The sequence below is a fragment of the Sminthopsis crassicaudata genome, chromosome 4 (assembly GCF_048593235.1).
Source record: "Sminthopsis crassicaudata isolate SCR6 chromosome 4, ASM4859323v1, whole genome shotgun sequence".
Classification (NCBI taxonomy): domain Eukaryota; kingdom Metazoa; phylum Chordata; class Mammalia; order Dasyuromorphia; family Dasyuridae; genus Sminthopsis; species Sminthopsis crassicaudata.
This window is the reverse complement of record NC_133620.1, coordinates 320,710,400-320,731,926: the sequence shown is the minus strand read 5'-3', so window position 1 is coordinate 320,731,926 and position 21,527 is coordinate 320,710,400. Positions and strand designations below refer to the sequence as shown.

Sequence of the window (21,527 nt, the reverse complement as noted above, 5' to 3'; positions counted from 1 at the left end):
TCCCTTCTGGGATCAAAGCCCTGCTCAAACAAAACTCCCAAACTTTGAAATATCTCTTTCCTACACTGTTCAGAGGCTTGGAATACAACTAGCTTAAAAACTACAAAATTTTTCCCCCTGATAATTTCTTGACATCCTCCTATAATCCAGATATTTCTATAAAATCTCTGAACAGGCCATTTTCACTTCTAGAGCCTGCTTCTTCAACTCTATCCTAATTCCTGTATTCTGCATAGGGATTCTTTTCACTATCCCTTTCTACTCAACCTAACCCTCTTTTAATAATCCTCAAGCTACATAATTTCATTTCTAATAGGTCCCATATTTTAAAGCAGAATTTCTCAAATTGTGTTCCATGAAATGTAAAAAGAAGTTCCATGAGAATTTTCCTTAGTAATATTTTTCTTTCTAAAATAGTCATGAAATCACAGATGTATCAAAAATATTTACCATATACAGCAAGTTTGGAGTATGAAAACAACCTTCATTTCCCCCTTTTCTGCCCCCAAACTTCTGGGCATTCTTTATCTCTAAGGCATTTCACAGCACCACTTCTCTTTGAATTAGCATTGTTAGTTCTACTCATACAGCTCAAAGCCCTAAATTCTTCTGTAAAATAGAAATGATAAATAAAAGTATTTGTTTTTTCAAATAACAACACGGTTCAAACTAGTACTGACTTTTCTATCCAAATAATCCAAATCAGCAAACTACTAACATCCTACCACCTAACATCCTTAGTAGGAGAGACAAAAAATGGGAAAAATTGGAGGAAATCTAGAGGTATTAGAGAAATCCAGATGTGAAGTACTAATATCTTAGACTTGTCTGCAGTAAGAAAAAGAAAAGCTTATCAAAAAGAAACTGTAAAAGAAACAATATCTAGCTATACAAAGTTAAGAAGATACAAGTTAAATAAGACCTACAAGGGTTTCAGCAAGGGACAAAGGGGAAAAAGAGGATGGGAGGATCAAGAGAAATAGAAGTACCAATGGTAGAAATAGACTGGGAAAAGGAATCAACCTAAAGCTAAGGTGATGAGTTCAATTTTTAAATACAGCAAGTTAATAGTGACAATGGGCTATTGAAGATGTCCTAGAATTAAGATACTAGATCTCATAAATGAGCAAGACTAGAGAAACAATATTTGGAAGTACTCGAATTATAATTGGAACAGGTGAAATTGATGAATTCTTGAAGGGAAAGAATCACAAGGATAAGAAGAGATCCAAGAACTCAGCCCTGAAGAATAGCCGTAAGAAATAAGACTAATCAAAAAAAAAAAAAAAAGAAAAAAGAAAGAACACTTAAGAAAACAGGAGAATCAGAAGAGTATAGTATTGCTTCCCTAAGTCTTTTCTTCCTTAAGCTTTTCCTAGACACAACCAGCAGAGGTACATATAGCATTAATAGTCACATAATCTAATAAGGTAAAAAGCAGTTTAACCTAAAAAAGTTGTTTCTTATGAAACTTGCAACCTATTAGAAGTTTCAGTGACTTCTAGGTCACATAAGCAAGAAACAATTGTGATGGACATTTTTTCTGATACCCACAATCTTTCAAAACTCTCTAAAACAGAAATTATATATTAAAGATAAAGCAATTTTAGCTTTCTCCAATGATCTAAAACACCCAGAAGCCCAAAGAAAGTTTTAAAAAACTATAGATTGACACTCACTTCTCTCAGTACTTCTTAAGGATGATACACGAGTAGGGATTTACAACAAAACCCTGCCCCACACCTACATTCCCCTTCTTTCTTCCCATGCCACAGTCTATGGCTATGGAGATTTGTTCAAGGAATGACAGACAAAAGCATGTGGAAGCCCTTCAAAAGCAAAAGTCTGCTGAGAGACATAACCCCAAAGCACCAGCATAGTAATTCTGCCAATGGTGAGCAGATAACCCCTTAACACCAGCACTGCAAAACCATAATGTGCTAATGGAATCCCATAACAGCAGCACAGAGGAAGTAGAATAGGACAACAGGGCAGACTACCAGAGAGAGAGTGGGGAGTAAAGCATTCCATTAAGAATGAGAGAAAAAAGCACAGCATCCAAAAAGGACCAGAGACCTAAGCAGGTGAATCATGGATTACACTGCATGAAAGGAAGCTAAAACACTTTGAGATCTAACCTCCAAGGAAACCGCCATCAGAAAAGACAGGATCAGAAAGTAAACAGGGAAATTGGGAGAGAGGGGAAAGAGATTCAAAATCTAAGGAAGAAGAAACATTGAATATAAGCAGATAAATCAACAAGTAAAAAATTATCAACAATAAAATTAAATATGGCCTTCAGATCTAGTCAACAAGTTCAGGTATCTATAAATAAATACTGCAAAACAAAAGAAAATGATCCAAAATTTGATGTGATGGAGGACTCTATGGAATGGAACCACAACATGTTCCTGAGTATTGATAAGAAAAATGAAAATTATGAAAGCAAAATTTGTGGCTTGCATAACAAATATAATAGAATAAAAGAATTGAAATCTGCACAAATAAATCTCACCAAAGAAACAAGAGAAAACCGATAGAGAATATAAATATTACAGAAATGAAGGACAATCCCAGAAGAGAAGAAACAAAAACACTATGAAAAATATGCTAACTATTCAAGAAACACACAACTGATCATGAAGATAGGACATATAGACACAATCTAAGAATCATAGTCCTCCCAGAAAAACATAACAAAACAAAAAAATTTAACATCAAAATGCAGAAAATAATAGATGAAAATTATCCAGAACTTCTGAACATAGAAAATGAAATACCAATTGAAAGAATTCACAGATCACTATTGGAGGATAGGGGGGCTGAGAGGGGCCACACACTCTCTCCACACTCCCCCAAAAAACTAAGGGTGTAAATTCTAAGACACAGCAGTTCAATTTAACGATTCCATTTATAAGCAACAAGTTCTACAAGTAATCAGGAAAAAGACCTTCAAATACAAAGGAAAGGAAATCCAAATAATGTTAAGACTATTATGCACCCACCAGAATATATAGAAAGACATATAACAACAACGTGTTTTCAAAAAGCAAAGAACTTCACAACGCAGTCCAGGGTGTCCTACTCTGAGAGTCTGAGTTTAAGCATACATGGAAAAAAAAAAATCAGAATTAAAGAGATTAATTGCTTCTTGAATACACCACACAACAGAAGTGCAGAAGGAATAAATAAATGCAACAATGGGATGGATAGCAACAAAGTGCAATACGAGAGAGCAGCAAGAGACTTCTTTCTAAACACAAGAAAACAGAAATTCCATGAAGGTAACAGTGAAGAGGTGGAACTGAGGCATTATGGACAGAATATGTGACACCCTGCCTATGATTAATGGATATTTTTTGGTGGAACTACATTATAACATAAGAGAGTACACAAAAGAAGGAGAAAAAATAGGAGCATAATGAAAAATGTATGATATGCCAGAGTCAAATCTAAAGTTAACAATGATCAGAAAGTAACCCCTGTGGTCTCAGAAAGAGGAAAGCCTACAGAGAAGCAGGTGAAAAGAAGACGATGAATTGAAAAAAGGGAAAAAGAAATAGGCCTTGCTTTGGTGGTGAAAGGTTACACTAATGAATGCTCCTATGGGTAAAATGAAATGTTCTATGAAGGGAAAAGAGGACACCTGAAATAATGGGCCTTATTCTAGGAGTGAGACAAAATGGAAAAGGGGAATTCATGCAAATTCTAGATAGAAGTAGCAAGAACTACTGAGGGAATCTGAAAGCCTGCAATAGGTAGGTACTTTGGAACTTCTATGGAATACAGAGAAAAGAGAAAGAATAGCCAATTATAGGGTTTATGAATCAGAGAATGAAGGTGTAAAATAGACAAACAGAATGGATAATGAAAAGAGTAGGAAAAATTTCTTTTTGGAAAATGGCAGGAAAAAAAAATTTTAAGTGAACAGAACTAGTTGAAGGGCAGGAGATGAGGGGTTAATCTACTTGACTGAGAAGAAAAAACAGGGGAGGGAAGAATTTCCAGATAGAATCAGGAAAGAAAAGGAAATAATAAAACTCCAAAAGTTAAGAGGTAACAAACAAGAGAAGATCAAACTTAAAGGAAAAGAGCCAGTGGGAACACAGCCATCTTAAAAAAAAAAAAAAAAAATTAAGATAAAGTAACTGAAGGAGCATGGTACTTAACGAGGAGGAGGAAGAAAAACTTACCTAAAAAAAAAAACCCACAAATATAAACTCTCACAACTTTAAATGTAAATGGATGAAACAAGCCAATAAAACAAAAAAGAGCTACAGACTAGATAAAAAAACAAGATCCTACAAGTTATTGTTTACAAGAAAAAACAAGACATACACAAAATTAAACTGAGAGGATATGCCTGGAACATAATAAGCACTATAAAATATTAGCTATTATTAAATAACTGGGGAAATATTCAATGCTCATAGCTAGGCCATGACAATATAGTAAAAAATTACAATAGTACAAAAATTAATTTATATTTTTAAAGTTATGTCAATCAAATAAGCATCAAGGGAAGATTTTATAGAACTTAACAAAATAATAACAAAATTCAAGTAGAAAAACATAAGATTTAGAATATTAAGGGAAACAATGACAAGAAGGAAAGATGAAGGTGGACTAGTCCTTCCAGACTTCAAACTATATCATGAAGCAGCAATCTTCAAAACCATTTGATATTGGTTAAAAAAAAAAAAAAATAGATCAATGAAAGTTTCAACAAAGGACATACAAAAATAATAGAACTCAATGATTCAATGTTTGATAAAAAAAAAAAAACAAAAAAAAAAAAAAAAAAAAAAGTTATCCTAGTGAAAAAAGCCTTTTTTAATAAAAACTACTGGGAAAAAATGGAAAGCAGCCTGACAAAAATTAGACTTAGACTAACACCTTACACCATATTCTATGGATAAGTGAATAAATGGATATACAACTTTAATATTAAAGATCTTACTATAAATAAAATTAGGATATAAATAAATTTACTATAAACAAAATTAATAAAATTAGTCTTAACCACATAACTGAAAGAAACAATTACAAAAAATAAAATAACTTAGATTACTTTATGAAAAGCTTCTGCACATTCAAAATTAATGTACTTCAAAGACGGGAAGTAATCAAATAGGAAAAAAATCAAATTTCTCTGACAAAAATTTGGTACGTACACACATATACACACACACATTTAACACATAAACACTTAATAAATACAAATAAAAATAAGTAATTTCCCAATAGACAAATGACCAAAGGATTTCAACAAATCTCAAAAGAAAAATTTCCAGGTATGTACAATCATATGGAAAGAATGCTCTAGATCCCTAATAATAAGAGAAATATAAATTAAAATAACCTTACCGTTTCATTTCATATCCTTCAAATTGGCAAAAATGACTAAAAAATGGAAACAGTCAATATTGGATGGTTGTAGAATAATCACACTAATACCCTATTGGTAGAGCTGTGAAACATTTTAAGGTTTTAGAAAGCAATTTAGAATTATGCAAATAAAATTACTAAAATTACTATTCCCTTTGAACCAGAGATTCCATTATTGGGCTTATACTCCAAGCAAGCCCTTGTTATAAAGAAAGTCCCCACATAATCCAAAATATTTCTAGCAGCCTTATGTGTAGCTAACAATTTGGGAACAACTAAAGAAATTGTGATATATGAACGTAATGGAATAGTGTACTGTAAAAAACATTGCATGTGATGAATACTGAAAGCATGGAAAGATCTATATGAACTGATATAGAATGAAGTAACCTAAACCAAGAAAATAATATAAGCAGTAACTACAACAATAGATGATATAAAAGAATACTTTGAATCCACTCCTTTAAGGTGAGAAGTCCACTGGTGCTATACATTATACAAGTTTTCATATTTTTTCACTGTATTGATTAATCAGACTGATTATTTTCCCTCTTTATAAAATATCAAATGGCTTTCTCGGAGGAGGGGGAAGCGGGGGAAGGGCAGGGTACTTGAGATAACTAAGAAACAGAAAAGATCAATAAGAACTTGGGATTTTTTAAGTTTTAAAATAAAAATAAAAGCTTTATCTTTTCACAAAGAAAACACAATAAAAACAACAAAGTGTAAAAAAGAGCTTTAAGGACCAGTGTAATGTTTAGTGAGAAGAGAATCATTATAAAGTGATGACAGCATTGTTCATTCTGTAAGTATTTATTGAATCCCTACTGAAATCCAGGCATTGTCAGGTGCTGTGGAAAATACAAAAAGTAAGATATGATTCTTATGCTCCTACAATTCATGATCTATTAGGAGATAAAATGTATAAAAACCACTATTGTGCAAGATGTTATGTGAAGGGTTCAATATGAAAGTTATAAAGTGTTATGCTAAGTTGGTGGAGAAAGAGATACCATGAAAAGTTATAAGTTATATGTACCATCTTTCTCATTTCCTTTACTTGGCCCTCTACCTTCCTTTCTCTCCTCCCCATTAAGGAATTAGAATACCAGACAGCCAATCAGAAATAGTATGAAAAATAGTTCTACTCCAAAATTCTAAAATTTAGATTTTAGAATTTAGATAAATATAAATAAAATTTAGATAAATCTAAAATAGATTTCTATTAGGCTAACAAAGTTATCTTCTCCAAAAGAATTCAGTATTTTTTTTACATTGAAGCATAATCCTAAAGCAAGCCTTTTGACAATACAAGTATATCATAGTTCTGGAGTGTAGCATTTAATAGGTATATATTCAAGCATCAAAAGTTTTGGAACAAAATGGGTCCATACTAAATTTTGTCCAAGATATCACATTAGCCCTAAATAATGTTTTATTTCTCCCTTAAAATAGAAAAACACTAATAGCAAAAGCCAATGAGGATCTGACAAAGCAATCCAAAAATCCATTAGTATTCTTGCAGAATTATGCAGAAATATCCCCAAAATAACTCCTATCCGAGGTTTCTGGTTTGGATGAAAATATGCCTCTTTTATTCTTTTTGACAGTCATGGAGAGGAAGGCAGGTGACTCATTTATTTACAAATACAAGAATAAATAGTGGAAAGCTTAGCCATTCCCACCCACCCCCCCATCAGTGGAAGAAACTATCTACTTGGAACTAACAAAGATGCCACTTGTGATGATCCTCTCTAACCCAGAGACCATGTCTCCAACTACAAGAGTCACTGAGTCAGAAGGAAGAATGTGATAACCCAAATGAGCAAAGGCAAGTAAAATAACAGGTCTTAACAGTAGATGTGTAGCTAGATTTTTGTGAGGATGAAAAGACTGAAAATGTACTTCTTTACACACACACACACACACATACACACACACACACACACACACACACACACACACACACACACACACACACACCACAAGACTACAGAGAGGGGAAAATTTCTGTAGTATATACATGACATGCTGGAATAAAATTCCAACATATCACATCCCTGACTTCTCCAATATACTGGCTTTTCCTTTATGAGCGCTAATGAAATTTTATTAAAATCCTGAAGTGTAGTAAAAAAAAAGAACAATGAATAAAGAGATTCTATCCCAGGTTCTGCAATAGTATGGCTTTATGAAAGTCATTTAACTGCACATAATATTCTACCTCCTATCTCCCCACTTTTGAACAAGCTGCCTCCTATGTTCAGTGTTCTCCTTCATCTCCACCTCTAAAAAGTATCTATCTTTATTGTTTCATATTTCACTTCTCATTCGATTACTCTCCTTAGGGAAAGGGACTGTCTTTGTCCTCTTTTTATAGTCTCAGTGCTTAGCACAATACTTAGCACATAATAATAATGTGTGTTAAAAAGAAATTTGACTGACCGACCTATATGAGGCCTTTCCTGGTCCTCCCCACTGATAGTAGTCTACCTACCAACCCCAAAATTACTTTGAAATTACTTTATGTAGTATTTGATCTAACAAGTATTTCAACATATTTAACATGTATTGGACTACCTGCCAACTAGGGGAAGGGGTAGGGGGAAAGAGGGGAAAATTTGCAACAAAAGGTTATGCAAGGGTCAAAGTTGGAAAAATTACCCATGCATATGCTTAGTAAAGAAAAAGCTTTAATAATTTTTTTTTTAAATTACTTTATGTACATTGTGTTTTCACCTGGTAAAACATAAGCTTTTTGAGGACAAGAACTACTTTATTTTTGTATGTTCAGTGCCTAATATTGGACCCAACACTTATCAGTTACTCAATAAAAGCTTGTTGAATTTAACTGAATTAAGTTCTCTGGGGACTCATTTTCAACATCTATAAAAGGAGGGAAAGGGGCCAGATGATATAAGAGGTTACTTGCAATTATAATTTTTATGATTCTATGACCAGAGAGTTAAAAGAATTGTCAAAACAAAACAACAACAACAACAAAAAAAAACCCAATAAGCATAACTAGAACATTTCATATCTCATACTCCAAACTGCCCAAAAAACCATACATTTCAGAGAAAGAATCTGAATTTCTAGTTCTTCCCCAATCAGAGCATTTACCTAGACCTGCCCCAAAAGAAAAAAACTTTCTCTTATTAGTCTTCTTTGTAAATTAAGGCACTTCTTAGAACAACAAAGTTTTCCTCAGGACTCCACATCTAGGAAACAAAAGATGCACTAAACATCCTGACTTCAACCTACCTAAAACTACTGTCATCACTATCTACCACACCATATCACTTTTTCTCAGCTTGTTCTTGAGGAAGCTATCTACAATAGAGCTGCCTCTTCTCCTCTCACTTGTTACTAAAGCCTCTGCAATCTGGCTTCTGACTGCATTATTTAACTGAAACTGATCTCTCCCAAGTTATCAATGATCTCTCTATGACCAAATCTTTTCTCAACCTTCCTCTTTCTTGACTTCTCTATAACATCTGACACTGCTGGTCATTTTCTCTTCCACAGGAATACTCACTTTTCTCTGGATTGTCATGATATTGTTTTCTCCTGATATTCCTGCCTATTGGGTTGTTCCTTTTCTCCTGTCTCCCTCCTTACTTGAGAGAGACTCTCAAGGCTCTATCCTAGACCCTCTTCTTTTTTTTTCCTTTACCTCACCAGCTCCCATGGGTTGGATTTCCCTTTCTATACAGATGACTCACAGATCTACACATCTAGCCCCAGTCTCTTTCCTTCATTCCAGTCCAGCTGGTATTACCAACTGCCTTTTGGTCATTTTGAACTCGATGTTACACAGGTATCTCCTATTCAACATGCCCAAAAGAGAACTTATCTTCATCCCTAAACTTCTCATATTAATTTTCCTGTTACTGTTGAGTGCAACACGATTCTTTCAGGCACACAGGATCAAAACTTCATTGTCACACTCTATTCCTCACTCACATTCATTGCATATTACCTAATCCATTGTCAAATCTTGTTTGATCTACCTTCACAGAATTTCTTACTGATATCCCCTTCTCTCTATGCATAGTCATGCATTCAGTCATCACCTCATGCCTGGATACCTTCTATAGCCTTCTGACTGTCTCAAGTCTTTTCCCACAACATATTTGATACTCAGTTGCTGAAGTGGCTTTTCTTAAGACCTAACCAAGAACCCCCCACTACAACATAAACCGCAATGTTCACTACCTCCAGTACCAAATATAAACTCTTCCTTTCGATATTTAAATTTCTTCTTAATTTTATTCACACACACACACACACACGCACTTCTCTATGATCTAGATACACCAAACTCATTTTTCCATCTGCCATCTCCCTGCCTTTGTACCAACTGTCCCCCATGAAAAGCTTTCCCTCCTTACTTTACCTTCTTAAATCTCTAAGATTTCCTTCAAATTTCAGTTGAAATATCATTTCTTCAAGAAACCTTTCCCCATCCCTTCATCAGCTAGAACCTTCAGTTCTGAGGTTACCTTCAGTCGACACTGCATATATCTTGCATACATCTAGTTATTTACACATTGTTTCCCCCATTAGAATGTGAGTTCCTTGAAGGCAGGAACTGAATTTAACATTTCTTTGTATCCCTAGTGCTTAGCAATATGTCTGGTATATAGTAGAATTTAATAAATACTTTCTGACTGAAAAATAAAAAAGGAGTGGGAGGGAAAAGAGAATAATTCTGGTCCCTCCAGAAACCCACATACCGTATTTTCAGGTCCCTCCCGACTACGGGAGACTGGCACCATCTCCAGCTTGGCATTGTTAGGAAGATTGGCAAATCTCCACTGCAGGGAAAGATCAAGCACATTCCTCTGAAACCTGAAAAACAAACCAAAGTCCTCACCACAAGCTGATAGCACATTACCCTGAAACCATCTGCCACACCCAACCCCAGTTAAATCCTCCAATAATAAGGAAAGAAGACTAGCAGTTTATCTGCCTGGAGAATCCCACAACCACTGACATTTTCAAATTAGACTAAAAGTTAAAAACCTGCAAGTTTAAGGCAGTCAAAAGCTAGAGTTGTCAAAGTGCAAGACAGACAGAAAGACAAAATCAGCTTTGAAATTCCTCCAAATGTGATGGTCTTAACATGTCACTGAAGCTTGCAAGGAAAATGGATATTCCCCAAGGTTTTAAAGTTACTTGAGGTATTGTGAACGAACAGGGCAAAGGCCAAAAGACACTGTCTTCATTCTCATCAACAAATTATACCTATCATGACTGCTAGTCCTGGATATGGGGGAAGGAAAGGAAGAGAGTAGGAGGGAGACAATCAACTATGTGATCAAAAGCCAGGTAACAAGGATGAGGAGGAAAAATGGGATACTGACAATACACAAACCAGGTAACTTTTCAGTTATCTGAAATTTGGTTAACTGGTAAACACAAAACTTTTTCCACCAATTGAAAAAGAACAAATTATCAGATTAAAAATTAGACTAGAAATTCAGTTAACAAAAGTTCTAGTCTCAGAGCCAAAACTAATTTCACACATCATCCTGAACAAGTTACTTAATATCTCTATGTCTCTTAGCTTTGCAAAAATTAATTACTATAGATATATAATATCTATATATACTATATAGATATAGCTATATAATTTAATAATCATTAAAGCCTTCCACCAAACTAAAGAAGCTGCCAGTCTGGATCAGCAACTAAAAGAACATAGCATAGGTTTGGAAGTACCCTGATCCTTACGCAAAGGATGGAATCAGAGAACCCAAGAGTTGAAGGAGATAAGGTTTCTCAGAAGTAAATGAGGGAAATTAAGATACCAAGATGTTAAGTAGTTAGATGAAATATCAGAGTCCAGGAGGGGGAAAGCAGATCACAGAGTCATACAGGACATGGGTGGATCTCAGAAACAGGAAACCAAAACTTCCACTGATCTTTATTAGTGAACCCTCCTTTCCAATTATAATTTTGGGATGCATGATCTATCACTATTATAACTATTTTACAAATAGAGAAACAGGGATGAGAAAAGCCAAATTAGCTTTGGCCCACAACAATGGTAAAGCTAGGATTACAGTAAACAAAGAAGATCCTGACTTCTAGTTCAGATCAAATGTGGATTCATCACAAAATATATCCTTATCTATACAGAGTAAAGAAAAATAATAATAAAAAAAAAAACCCACTGGAAAGGGAAGGAAACAGAGGGAGAAACAAAAAAACAGTAAATTTCAGAAGTCATGATAAGAAAACAATTCTCCCAGTTACCCCTAATTTATCCTTCCTAAAAATAAAAGAAAAACTACAGTGGAAGATAGAATGAGAACAAAAATAACTTTCCTTCCACTTACCTCACTCCAATCCCCACCAAACTTATAAGAGTAAGGATTTTTTTAGCCCTAGTTGTAGAGGGCTTCAGATAGTGGGGGAACTCTGGGTAAAGTATAAGACCCTTCAGCCCAGAGGGAATCTGCTGACAAGGTCTCCCCACCTCCCTTTGATGTTCCCAACCTTCCAGAGAAGTCAAGGAGCAAGGGATATTTACAGGAAAGAGATGCATTTACATATCAATAGCAGGGTGCTTATAGTTAACCCTAACTCAGTGAGACTGAGTTCCAATGTACTTAGTGTGCTGTAATGATGTAATCATAATGAGGTATTTAAGGGCTGAGATGACTGGAAATAGAGACACTCCATCTTTGACTATGCTCATGGGTCTCTTGCCTACTCCTCCTCTAACACCAAGGCTGGTCCCAAGATCCTCCAGAGAGCTCGTCCAGATGGTATATTTTGGCAACCCAATTTGGAGGCTCTAGAAAGCATACCACATTCTGGCATCTGAACAGGGACCTCCAGAAAGGCACTACACCTAGTAATGTCCCAGTTCTAAGAAAGCACAGCTACTAAATATCCAAAAAATATTATTGAGTCTCACCCCTGATGTGTAAAGAAGAAAGACTGTGTGAATCACCCAGAAATAAAACAAAACATACATTACTATTTTCAAGTGTCAAACTGAGCTCTATTTAGAAAATATCCAGGGTCAGCTAGATGGTGCAGTGGATAGAGTATCAGCCCTGAAGTCAGGAGGAACTGAGTTCAAATCTAGTCTCAGACACTTATCACTGCCTAGCTGTGTGACCCTGGGCAAGTCACTTAAAACCCAAAAAATTGACCTCAAAAACAAAAAAAAAAAACAAAAAGAAGAAGAAGAAAGAAAAGAAAATATCCACAAAAGCAAGTAAGAACTCTGAGAGAGAGAAATTTTAAAGGCCAGAGAGGGAATCTGTATGAAATTTGAAATTGTACAAAGTGGCCAGTACTGAAAACAACCAATGACTTTTCTGAATCAATTAACAACTAATGCAGGAAAGTTCAAGAAAACTGAGAAATCAGTAAACATCAAATCAATATTTAAAGCTGGCTCAAAAATAACTTTGGAAATTGAAATATATTAAGTTAAATTTCGGGCAGCTAAGTGGTGCAGTGGATAAAGCACCAGCCTTGAATTCAGGAGGACCCGAGTTCAAATCTGGTCTCAGACACTTAACACTTCCTAGCTGTGTGACCCTGGGCAAGTCACTTAACCCCAGCCTCAGAAAAAAAAATAAAATAAAATAACACAGTAAGTTAAATTTCTAGTGTAAAAGTAAAACAGATAGTGAGAAATTCAAAAAGAGGTTAAGAGATGTATTTGAGGTTGGAAAAAAAAAAGTGACACAAAAAAATGCCACACTAAATTTTTTTCTATCAATTATGGCATTTTAAAAAATAATAAACATAACTACTTAGGGGATGAAAGCAAAAAAAAAAAAAAAAAACCCTAAACTATCATGATGTCATAGGGAAACACACTCAAGAAATTAATTCCATTTGGCTCCAGACAATCTATGACATGAGCCAAAAACCAGTTATAAGTATACAAAGTGAAATGGCAAATTTTTCTATAGCTGGATCTTCAGATATGACTTAACATGTTCATTAATAAACTGTCAAAAAGAATAGACATACCAGCATATATAACAAATTATAGCAATGAATTAATTAGATATCCCAATATGTGACAAAACAAAAATCCTACCAATGGACATTATAACAACTGGAGATTGTCGAGAAGAGAGATTTAACTTGGAATCCTATAATTAGCTCATATAAAATATAGCTATTTTCCTAAAGAAATAGAGACTGCAAGTTAGATTACTGTCACAATATATGGATGCAATCAAGAAGCATATTCTAGTGGAAACATTTGTTTTTTCATCTGTAAAGTAGGTATTATGCCACTTATCTATCTCACATATTTATTAGATTCTTTGCCTCAAAGATATTATTTTCGCATAGTTATTTCCTCCATAGAAAGTGAAACCATTCTATCCCTTAGCAAAAGATATGTGATCAAAAGTTATCATCTAATCAGCAATCTTCTAATGAGGTGCCTCTCTAACTTAGCTAAACTAAGCTTCTGAACAATAGTTTTTTATTTTTTGTTTTTTGAGGCTGGGGCTAAGTGACTTGCCCAGGGTCACACAGCTATGAAGTGTTAAGTGTCTGAGATCAAATTTGAACTCGGGTCCTCCTGAATTCAGGGCTGGTGCTCTATCCACTGCGCCACCTACCTGCCCCCTGAACAATAGTTATAGTCTTCTGACAGAAGTTATATTTATGTTGTGAAACAAAATTGAAGAAAAAAAGATGTAAAAATATCTTTAAAGTTTTATTTTTCTTCATTATACCTAAAGTAAATATAAATATATAAAACAAAAATAAAATTCTAACAGATTATGGGATATATTGTTTTTCTTTCCAGTCTTCTATGTTCTTAATTCTCAAAATCCTAAGCAGTAGCTGATAAAAACATACTTAAAGACTCAGTGAAGTTAGTGTGGTAACTGCCTTCTTCAATGAAGACTACAACCTCCCCATCTTAACAGAAAATCTTCGTGCATATCTATGGCTTAAAAAGACAGGTATTTTGGAATAGTGGATAAATGAGAAAAAATAAAGAAGACACAGGTTCAAAACCTGATCCTAATACATATAACTTATGTAACTATAGGCAAATTATTTAACCTGTTAATACCTCAGGTTATTTTCTAAGTTATAAGTTTTTAAAAAAGAGTTACTAAATTGCCCCTCTTTATAGATATAATAAGTTTCCACACTAGGAACTCTCTAAATTGAAGAAATTATGGGGGCAGCTGGGTGGCGCAGTAGATAGAGCACCAGCCCTGAATTCAGGAGGACCCTAGTTCAAATCTGGTCTCAGACACTTAACACTTCCTAGTGATGTGACCCTGGGGGGAAAAAAAAAAAAGAAAGAAATTATGAGTTTATGTCCCAATATAACTGAAAAAAAAAAAAAAAAACATTATCACACAGTAATCAAATCCCTGATGATAAACCTTTCCAAAAGTAAAATTCTCCTGACATCAGACATATGTCATTTATTCCATCTGTACTTAAGGATTTCCAGCTTAGTGGGACTAGCCTGAGGTTATATTCCATTGGCTCAGCTTTCAAGAGCCCAAGATCAACACCACAACAAAATTAAATAATGGAGTAGAAAATTAGTGGGAGAAAATTAAGCATACTATGAGAATAATCCCCTAAATCCCCTTTGTGCTTTTCAAATTTAATTAATTAATTTAAGGGCAGGGGGTACATCATCCATGTTCTAGAGATCTAGGTACTGGTCCTAGTAGCAAGAGTCCTACACTGAAAAAGGCAACAATATAAAATCTGACTCACTTCAGATCGTATTCACTTGGATTGAAGTTCTGTCGCCGACAGGTGTCCTCCAAAACCTGCCAAAAAATAAAGGGGGATTAAATCAATGTCTAAAGCAAGCAATTTAGTTATCAGAAATTAGTACTATTTAGTAGCTATGAATTTGCAGGAACTCGAGTCCAGTCCTCCTATTTTACAGATAGAAAAACTGCAGCTAAAGTAAAAGTAACTAAAACGACACAATGATTTGTCAACTGGTATGGGACTAGAAGCCATATTTCCCAGCTCCTCCAGCATACTTCTTACCAAGTCACTCTATGCTACTCTACAAATCCTTCATTTAACTGTTATAGGAAAAACAGCTTTATAGTCCACCCTCAATCTATCTAGTCATCTGGGAAACGCAAGTGGCTGTGGATTAACAAGGCTGAACTGATGAAAACACAAGAGGTATTGATCAAAAATCCAGTCCTACAGCTACAGGGGAAGAAGGGGAGGAAATAATTCAAGAGTTCATGCTCTCTTAAAAGGGAAGGATTGGGGGGAAGGGGAAGGGGTCAATAACCTCAACTGCAAATACAAAATATCAGAGCATCAAATGAGGCTAAAGATTGGACTCCCAAGGTTCAAGTGAGAGACAGGTGGCTATGAAGGCCTTAGACCAGACCTATGGGTTTTGCTCAAAGGCATCACTATGCCAGAATTGGAACTCATCCCTAACCACCTCCTGGATGGAGAGGGAAGGGTGCTGCAGGAGACGCCCAGGCACTGCCTCCCACTTCCCCACCTCACGCCAAGCAATTCCCGCCACTTCCTCAACCCATTCGAGAGGGTTCGCTCCCTAGAGCCCCTCCCCTTCCCCAGAGCCCGCAGAAAAGGTCCGCCTCAACGCAAGACCTTTCGAGGCCTCGCCCTATTGGTCACCCGAAGCCCCGCCCCTCTCTCGGACACGCCCCCGGGACATCCTACACTATCCTATCCTATCCTACCCTACCTCTACCCTACCCCCACCTTACTCTTACCCTCCCCTCCCCTCCCCTCCAAAAGTAAACCGCAAGAGCCCGGGCCTCAGCCCGCCCGCCGCATCTTAAGACTCTCCGAAAGGCAGCCATCAGCCTCTTCTCGCCTGCCGCACCTGCAGTAACGCGGTGCTCGGCGTCACCTTCACCGTGAGACGCCTCCCGTTCGGGGTCAGAACCGACACCGCGGGGCCCCCGCTGCCGCCCGGGGCCGCCATCTTCCGATCACGTGACCGCCCCCCTCCCCGCCGGCTCTTATTCAAATAACTTTATTGGCAAAAGAGCCCGGAAGAACATCTACAGCTCGGGAGGGGGTGGAGCCTTAACTTCACTTCCGCTGCTGGGCCAATACCAGACGGAGAAGCCTACTGTCCCCTGTTCCCCTTCACTACTGACACATCCTCTCCAGAGATCTGCCCTACCAGGTGCTCAGCCCCCCAGCCCTTAACTTTAGAGCCAAGTCTACGCCCGCAAAAGAATGAATAATGTGTATATATAAACGCTTTAAGATTTGCAAAGCGCTTTATAAGTACCTCATAGTAGTTAGGTGCTATTATAATCCCCATTTTGCAGATGCGAAAACTAAGGCAGAGAGGTTAAATGACTTGCTCAGGGCTACACAATTAGGAAGTATCCAGGACAGGATTCAAACCCACTTCTTCATTACTTCAAATCCACTTATTTGCCTCAAGAGCTATTCTGTTGCCTTGACAACAAGTATTTATTAAATATTTACTATGTGCTGGGAACTGTAAACATTTGGTAAGTGTTAGTGTGTGACAGGAACTGCATTTTTGTCCCATGGAACCCAAATCAGGGCAGTTTGGAGTAGAGGGGTGGAGCGAGGAAGCCCTGAGTTTAAATCCCAGGTATGAAAGTTATGTGGCAAGTCCTGATTGGATAAAGCATCACTTACCCGGGCGCAGTAAAACAAGGAGACAAAGGTCTCTTTTAGATGCAAATCTCTAATTCTGGGACCTAAAATAATCCTTTCTCCTTCTCTCTCATATCCTATAAGCAGCCTTGAGGAGGAGGAGGAGGAGGAGGAGCTGGGAGGGAGAAGGATTCTTCAATATATATATTTAAATTTAACATTTGTTTAGCTTCTTCTATGCACCAGAGTGCGTATATGCCTGCACTAAAATGCGTTCTATGTTCATAAATACTATCGGTTCAGCTGCCCTCGGGGAGTTTACCATCCCGTCTCTTGAATGTACAGATAAGTAAATACAAAACCGCTTTGGGAGGAGAGCTTTGTGGAGAGCATCAGTGGTGTTCCTGAGATGAGGGCAGGGAAGAGTAACCTGTTAGAAGGATGGGTTTCAGAGGAAAGAAAATTAATTCTATTGTAGAAAGGTTGAATTTTACATGTCTACTATAATTAATTTTGAAATGTTGAATGGGCAATTAGTGTTCTAGGACTGGAAGTAAGGAGAAAGATTAGGGCTGGATATACAGATTTGGGAATATCAGCATCAAAATGATAACTCAGTGAATCTGATGGGGAGGGGAGAGCCCCTAAAACTGTGCTCTCTGACTTTGGGGGGGAAGCCATGGGAGAACTCTGAGAAACTCTCCTCTGGGGAAGGCCCGTCTCAGGGAATCAAGATAAAGTGGCTTCATTCTATTATTTGGTGGGACTAGCTGCACCTCTATTGAGCTGAAAATTAGTCCAGGACCACTCCTATTTAGCTGGAACTTAAGTGGTCTCATTCAACTGGAAATCTAGGCCCGGGGACAACATTGAAGGAATTTCATTTAATTGATCTCTTATAAAAGAGGCAATTTTAAATTCATACCTTGCAGAGGCCCAAAGCAGGACCATGCTTTGTGAAAGAACCTCTCTGTCCTTGGCGTAGCTGCCTACCAGGACTCCTGCCTTCTGTGAAGACATTTTCTTCTCAGTATTAACACCTCTGCTTATTTCTCTGCCAGGATTTCCCTACTAGGACCTTTATTTCTCTGCCAGGACTGACTTCTCAGTGCCAATAAACTTCCTTTTTGCCACTAATATTTTGGGTTCATGAATTCTTTCACATTGAACCTTTGCCGACCAGAAAGGGATTCTCACACCTCAACTCTCTGCACTGCTACAAACCACATCAAATCTATGTGAGCTCATAAATCACCAAGAGAGAATAGATAAAGAGAAAAAACAAAAATCCAGGAAAATCTCTTGAGTGGATAGAGAATAAAGTAAAGATGACAATCAAGCAAAGGCCATAGAGAAGGTTCTATTTTCTCCAATTGCCAGACTGAAATTGTATTTTATTCTAGAAGCATCAGAAGCCACCAAATTTTTTTTAGTCAAACAGTGACTCAGTAAGACATCCTTGGAAGATACCAATATTTAAGGGACAGGAGATGAATGATGTTCAATAAATTAATCAATAGACATTTATTAAGAGCTTAAAATGTGCAAGGCACTAAGCTAGGTATGGGTGACACAAAGACAAAATGAAACATTTCCTTCCCTCCTGACTTAGCTTATATTTATTCTATTTTGAAATAATGTATCCATAAGTAAACAATTACACATATGCTTATTTTAAATACAAAGTGTGTTGGGGAAAAAGAGAGAAGAGAGCCTCTGGGGTGGCTGCGGAAAGATATCATTTAGAAGATAGTGTTTGAAGAAAATTTTAGAGAAAATGAGAGATTCTAAAAGATGGAAAGGAAAAGAGGGAATTCCAAACATGCAGCATACCAGTGCTGAGGCATTATACATGGAGTGTCATATGTGAGGAATAAGAAAATGAACTTGTTTAGATGAGAACGTACAAGAAGAGGATTTATAGCAAGATTGGAAAAGTAGGCTGGGAACCAGATTGTAAAGAATTTTAAAAGCCAAACAAGGACATGATTTGATCCTACAAGTAATAGAGAGCTTTTGGAGTTTATTGAATTTGTAAAGTGACACAATCAAGACTTGCATTGTAAGAAAATCACTTTGAGAGCTGCACATACATTCATTTGGAGTAAGGGGTGACATGATATAGGAGTCTAGAAGGTTATTTCAGAAACTCAGATTGAAGGTAATAAGGTCATAAATGAGCATCATGGCCATATGCGAATCAGAAAGGCACTGATGGAAGTGGAGGTAGAAATAACATTTGGGATCTGATTGGATATTTGGGTAAGGAAGAGGAGTAAAAACAAGGTTGGAAACCTGAGATGGGAAGAATGGAGGTGCCCTTGAGAGAAATAAAGAAGTTTAAAAGAAGGGGAATAGGGAGGGAAAATAATATAAATTAAATTTTGGAAATGTTGAGTTTAAGATGTCTGAAGGATACAATTACTTTCTGATTTGATCAGCTTCTCAAATAATACTACCATCATTTTATTATAGACTTTCCTTTATTCTTAACTTTCATAACAATCAGTTTGGATTTGTTGTTATTCTTTCCATCTACATTGTTGTAGTCAGGATATATGTTATTTCCCCAGTTCTGCTTGCTTCACTTTGCAGGAATTTATGAAAGTCTTCACATGTTTCTCTGTATTCATCATGCTCCTCATTTCTTACAGCTCACTAATATATATACACAACATGTTATTTAACCATCAATAGGGATACACTTCTTTAAGTTCTTTCCTACTATAAAAAGGACTGGTATCAGGTTTTTTGGCATAAATGAAACCTTTCTTTTTATCACTGATCTCTATGGAGCCTAGCAGTAAGATCTCTGCATCAAAGGTATGACTTTTTAGTCACTTTCTTTGCATAATTCTAAATTGCTTGGCAAAAAGTTTGGATCAATTCACAGCTATACCAATAGTACATTAATATTTCTATTACAAACTTTTCAAAGTTAACTTTGTTAATTAATTTTGTGATTTTTGCCTCACAGCTATCTTAATTTGCATTTGTCTTATAATTAGTGACTTGGAACAAACTTTCATATTATTATTATATGAGTTATATTCACTTAAAAATTAAGTTCGGGCAGCTAGGTGGCGCAGTGGATAGAGCACCAGCCCTGAATTCAGGAGGACCCTAGTTCAAATCTGGTCTCAGACACTTAACACTTCCTAGCTGTGTGACCCTGGGCAAGTCACTTAATCCCAGCCTCCAAAAAAAAAAAAAAAAAAAAAGGAATTAAGTTCATATTTATATGAATTCCAATCTTGGGAATTATTTGGTTTTTTGTTGTTGTTGTTTTTAATATTCCTTAAGCACTTCTCCATCTGGAAATGTATTTTAGTTATATATTTATGTTCATTCCCTATATATCTTGAGCATTAAACCTTTATATTTAATACAAAGTTTTTTAAATTGACTGTCATCTCTCTAATCCTAATTTCAATAATATTTTGTTTTTTTTAATTTTCAGATAAAATTGAATGTAACAAAAATAATACATGTAACCATTTGTGATCACTCTATTTTTTGTTCATTTAAAATTCTCTTTATATCATAGTTATTAAAAAAGTACCTAATTTGTTCTCTTCTAATTTTTTAATACATGACCTTTACTATTCTGGTCACTTGTTCCTTTTGAGTCTATTGTGCTAATATAGTATAAGACAGTGATCTAGCCCTAATATCCCAAAATGCTTTCCAGTTTTCTTGCAATTCTTATGACATAGGAAGTGCTTCCCTGAGTACTTTATTATTTTCAAAGTTGCAGAACACTATTTCAATTGAGTTCATTTGTTTTTTATTCTTTCTTTACTAATCTGTTTCTGTCTCATTGTTTATTTTTCTATTTTTCTCCAGTGAGTGATAGTTTTGGTGATTCTTGCTTTATTGTATGATTTAAGGACAAGAAAGAAGTGCTAATATTTCTACTGTTCCTATTATATCCCTTGATATTCTAAATCATTCGTTCCTCCAAATGAATTTTTTTATTGTTTTTCTAATTCTATACAGTATTCCCTTTGTGGTTTTGATGGAAGTGAACCCTGAAACTGTGTCCCCTTTAAACTGTAAAAGAAGGGAGATTTGGGGTCTCAGATTCTCCCCTGGGAAAAGCATACCTTTCCCAGACAATGCCCTCCCCAAGTTAAGTGGTCTCATTCAGTTGGAAATCTTGGCCTGATATTGAGTGGCTGGAAACTCCAAGATAAGTAATCTCTTTTCAGCTGGAAATCAGCCCCAATCATTGACAACATCAAAGAAATCTCATTCAATTTTGAATTGAAGCCTTAAAATGGGCAAAAGACTGGCCCCCTAATCCCCAGGTCAGGAGGGCCTCAGGCATATAGAGAAATGTTGCTCAACTATGTTCATATGGAATGCTTGCCTAACGAGGTCAGACATCTTGTAAGCTCCCCAGCATCCCCCTTCTCAAGTGAGAAGTCAAGTCACTTGTAACCGCAAAGCAGAACAAGAATTGCTTATAAGCCTGTCTCTACTTAGGTTCGGCACAGAACTCGATCCAGAGATCCGGCCGG

The 21,527-nt window shown here is 36.2% G+C and overlaps 1 protein-coding gene across 2 annotated transcripts in view; it reads right to left on the bottom strand.

The window, feature by feature from the left end:
* The window catches only part of ASPSCR1 (ASPSCR1 tether for SLC2A4, UBX domain containing), a 142,357-nt gene extending 125,945 nt beyond the window's left edge, over positions 1 to 16,412 (bottom strand). For both annotated transcript variants that reach the window (XR_012481113.1, XM_074260468.1), the window contains exons 1-3: positions 16,247 to 16,412; positions 15,133 to 15,188; positions 10,128 to 10,242 (exon numbers count right to left, since the gene is read on the bottom strand). Coding sequence is in view for 1 of the 2 variants with exons in the window: in XM_074260468.1 (XP_074116569.1) it covers positions 10,128 to 10,242; positions 15,133 to 15,188; positions 16,247 to 16,348 (273 nt within the window). In the remaining variant the exon portion in view is untranslated. The remainder of the gene's footprint in view (positions 1 to 10,127; positions 10,243 to 15,132; positions 15,189 to 16,246) is intronic.
* Positions 16,413 to 21,527: the final 5,115 nt, after the last annotated feature.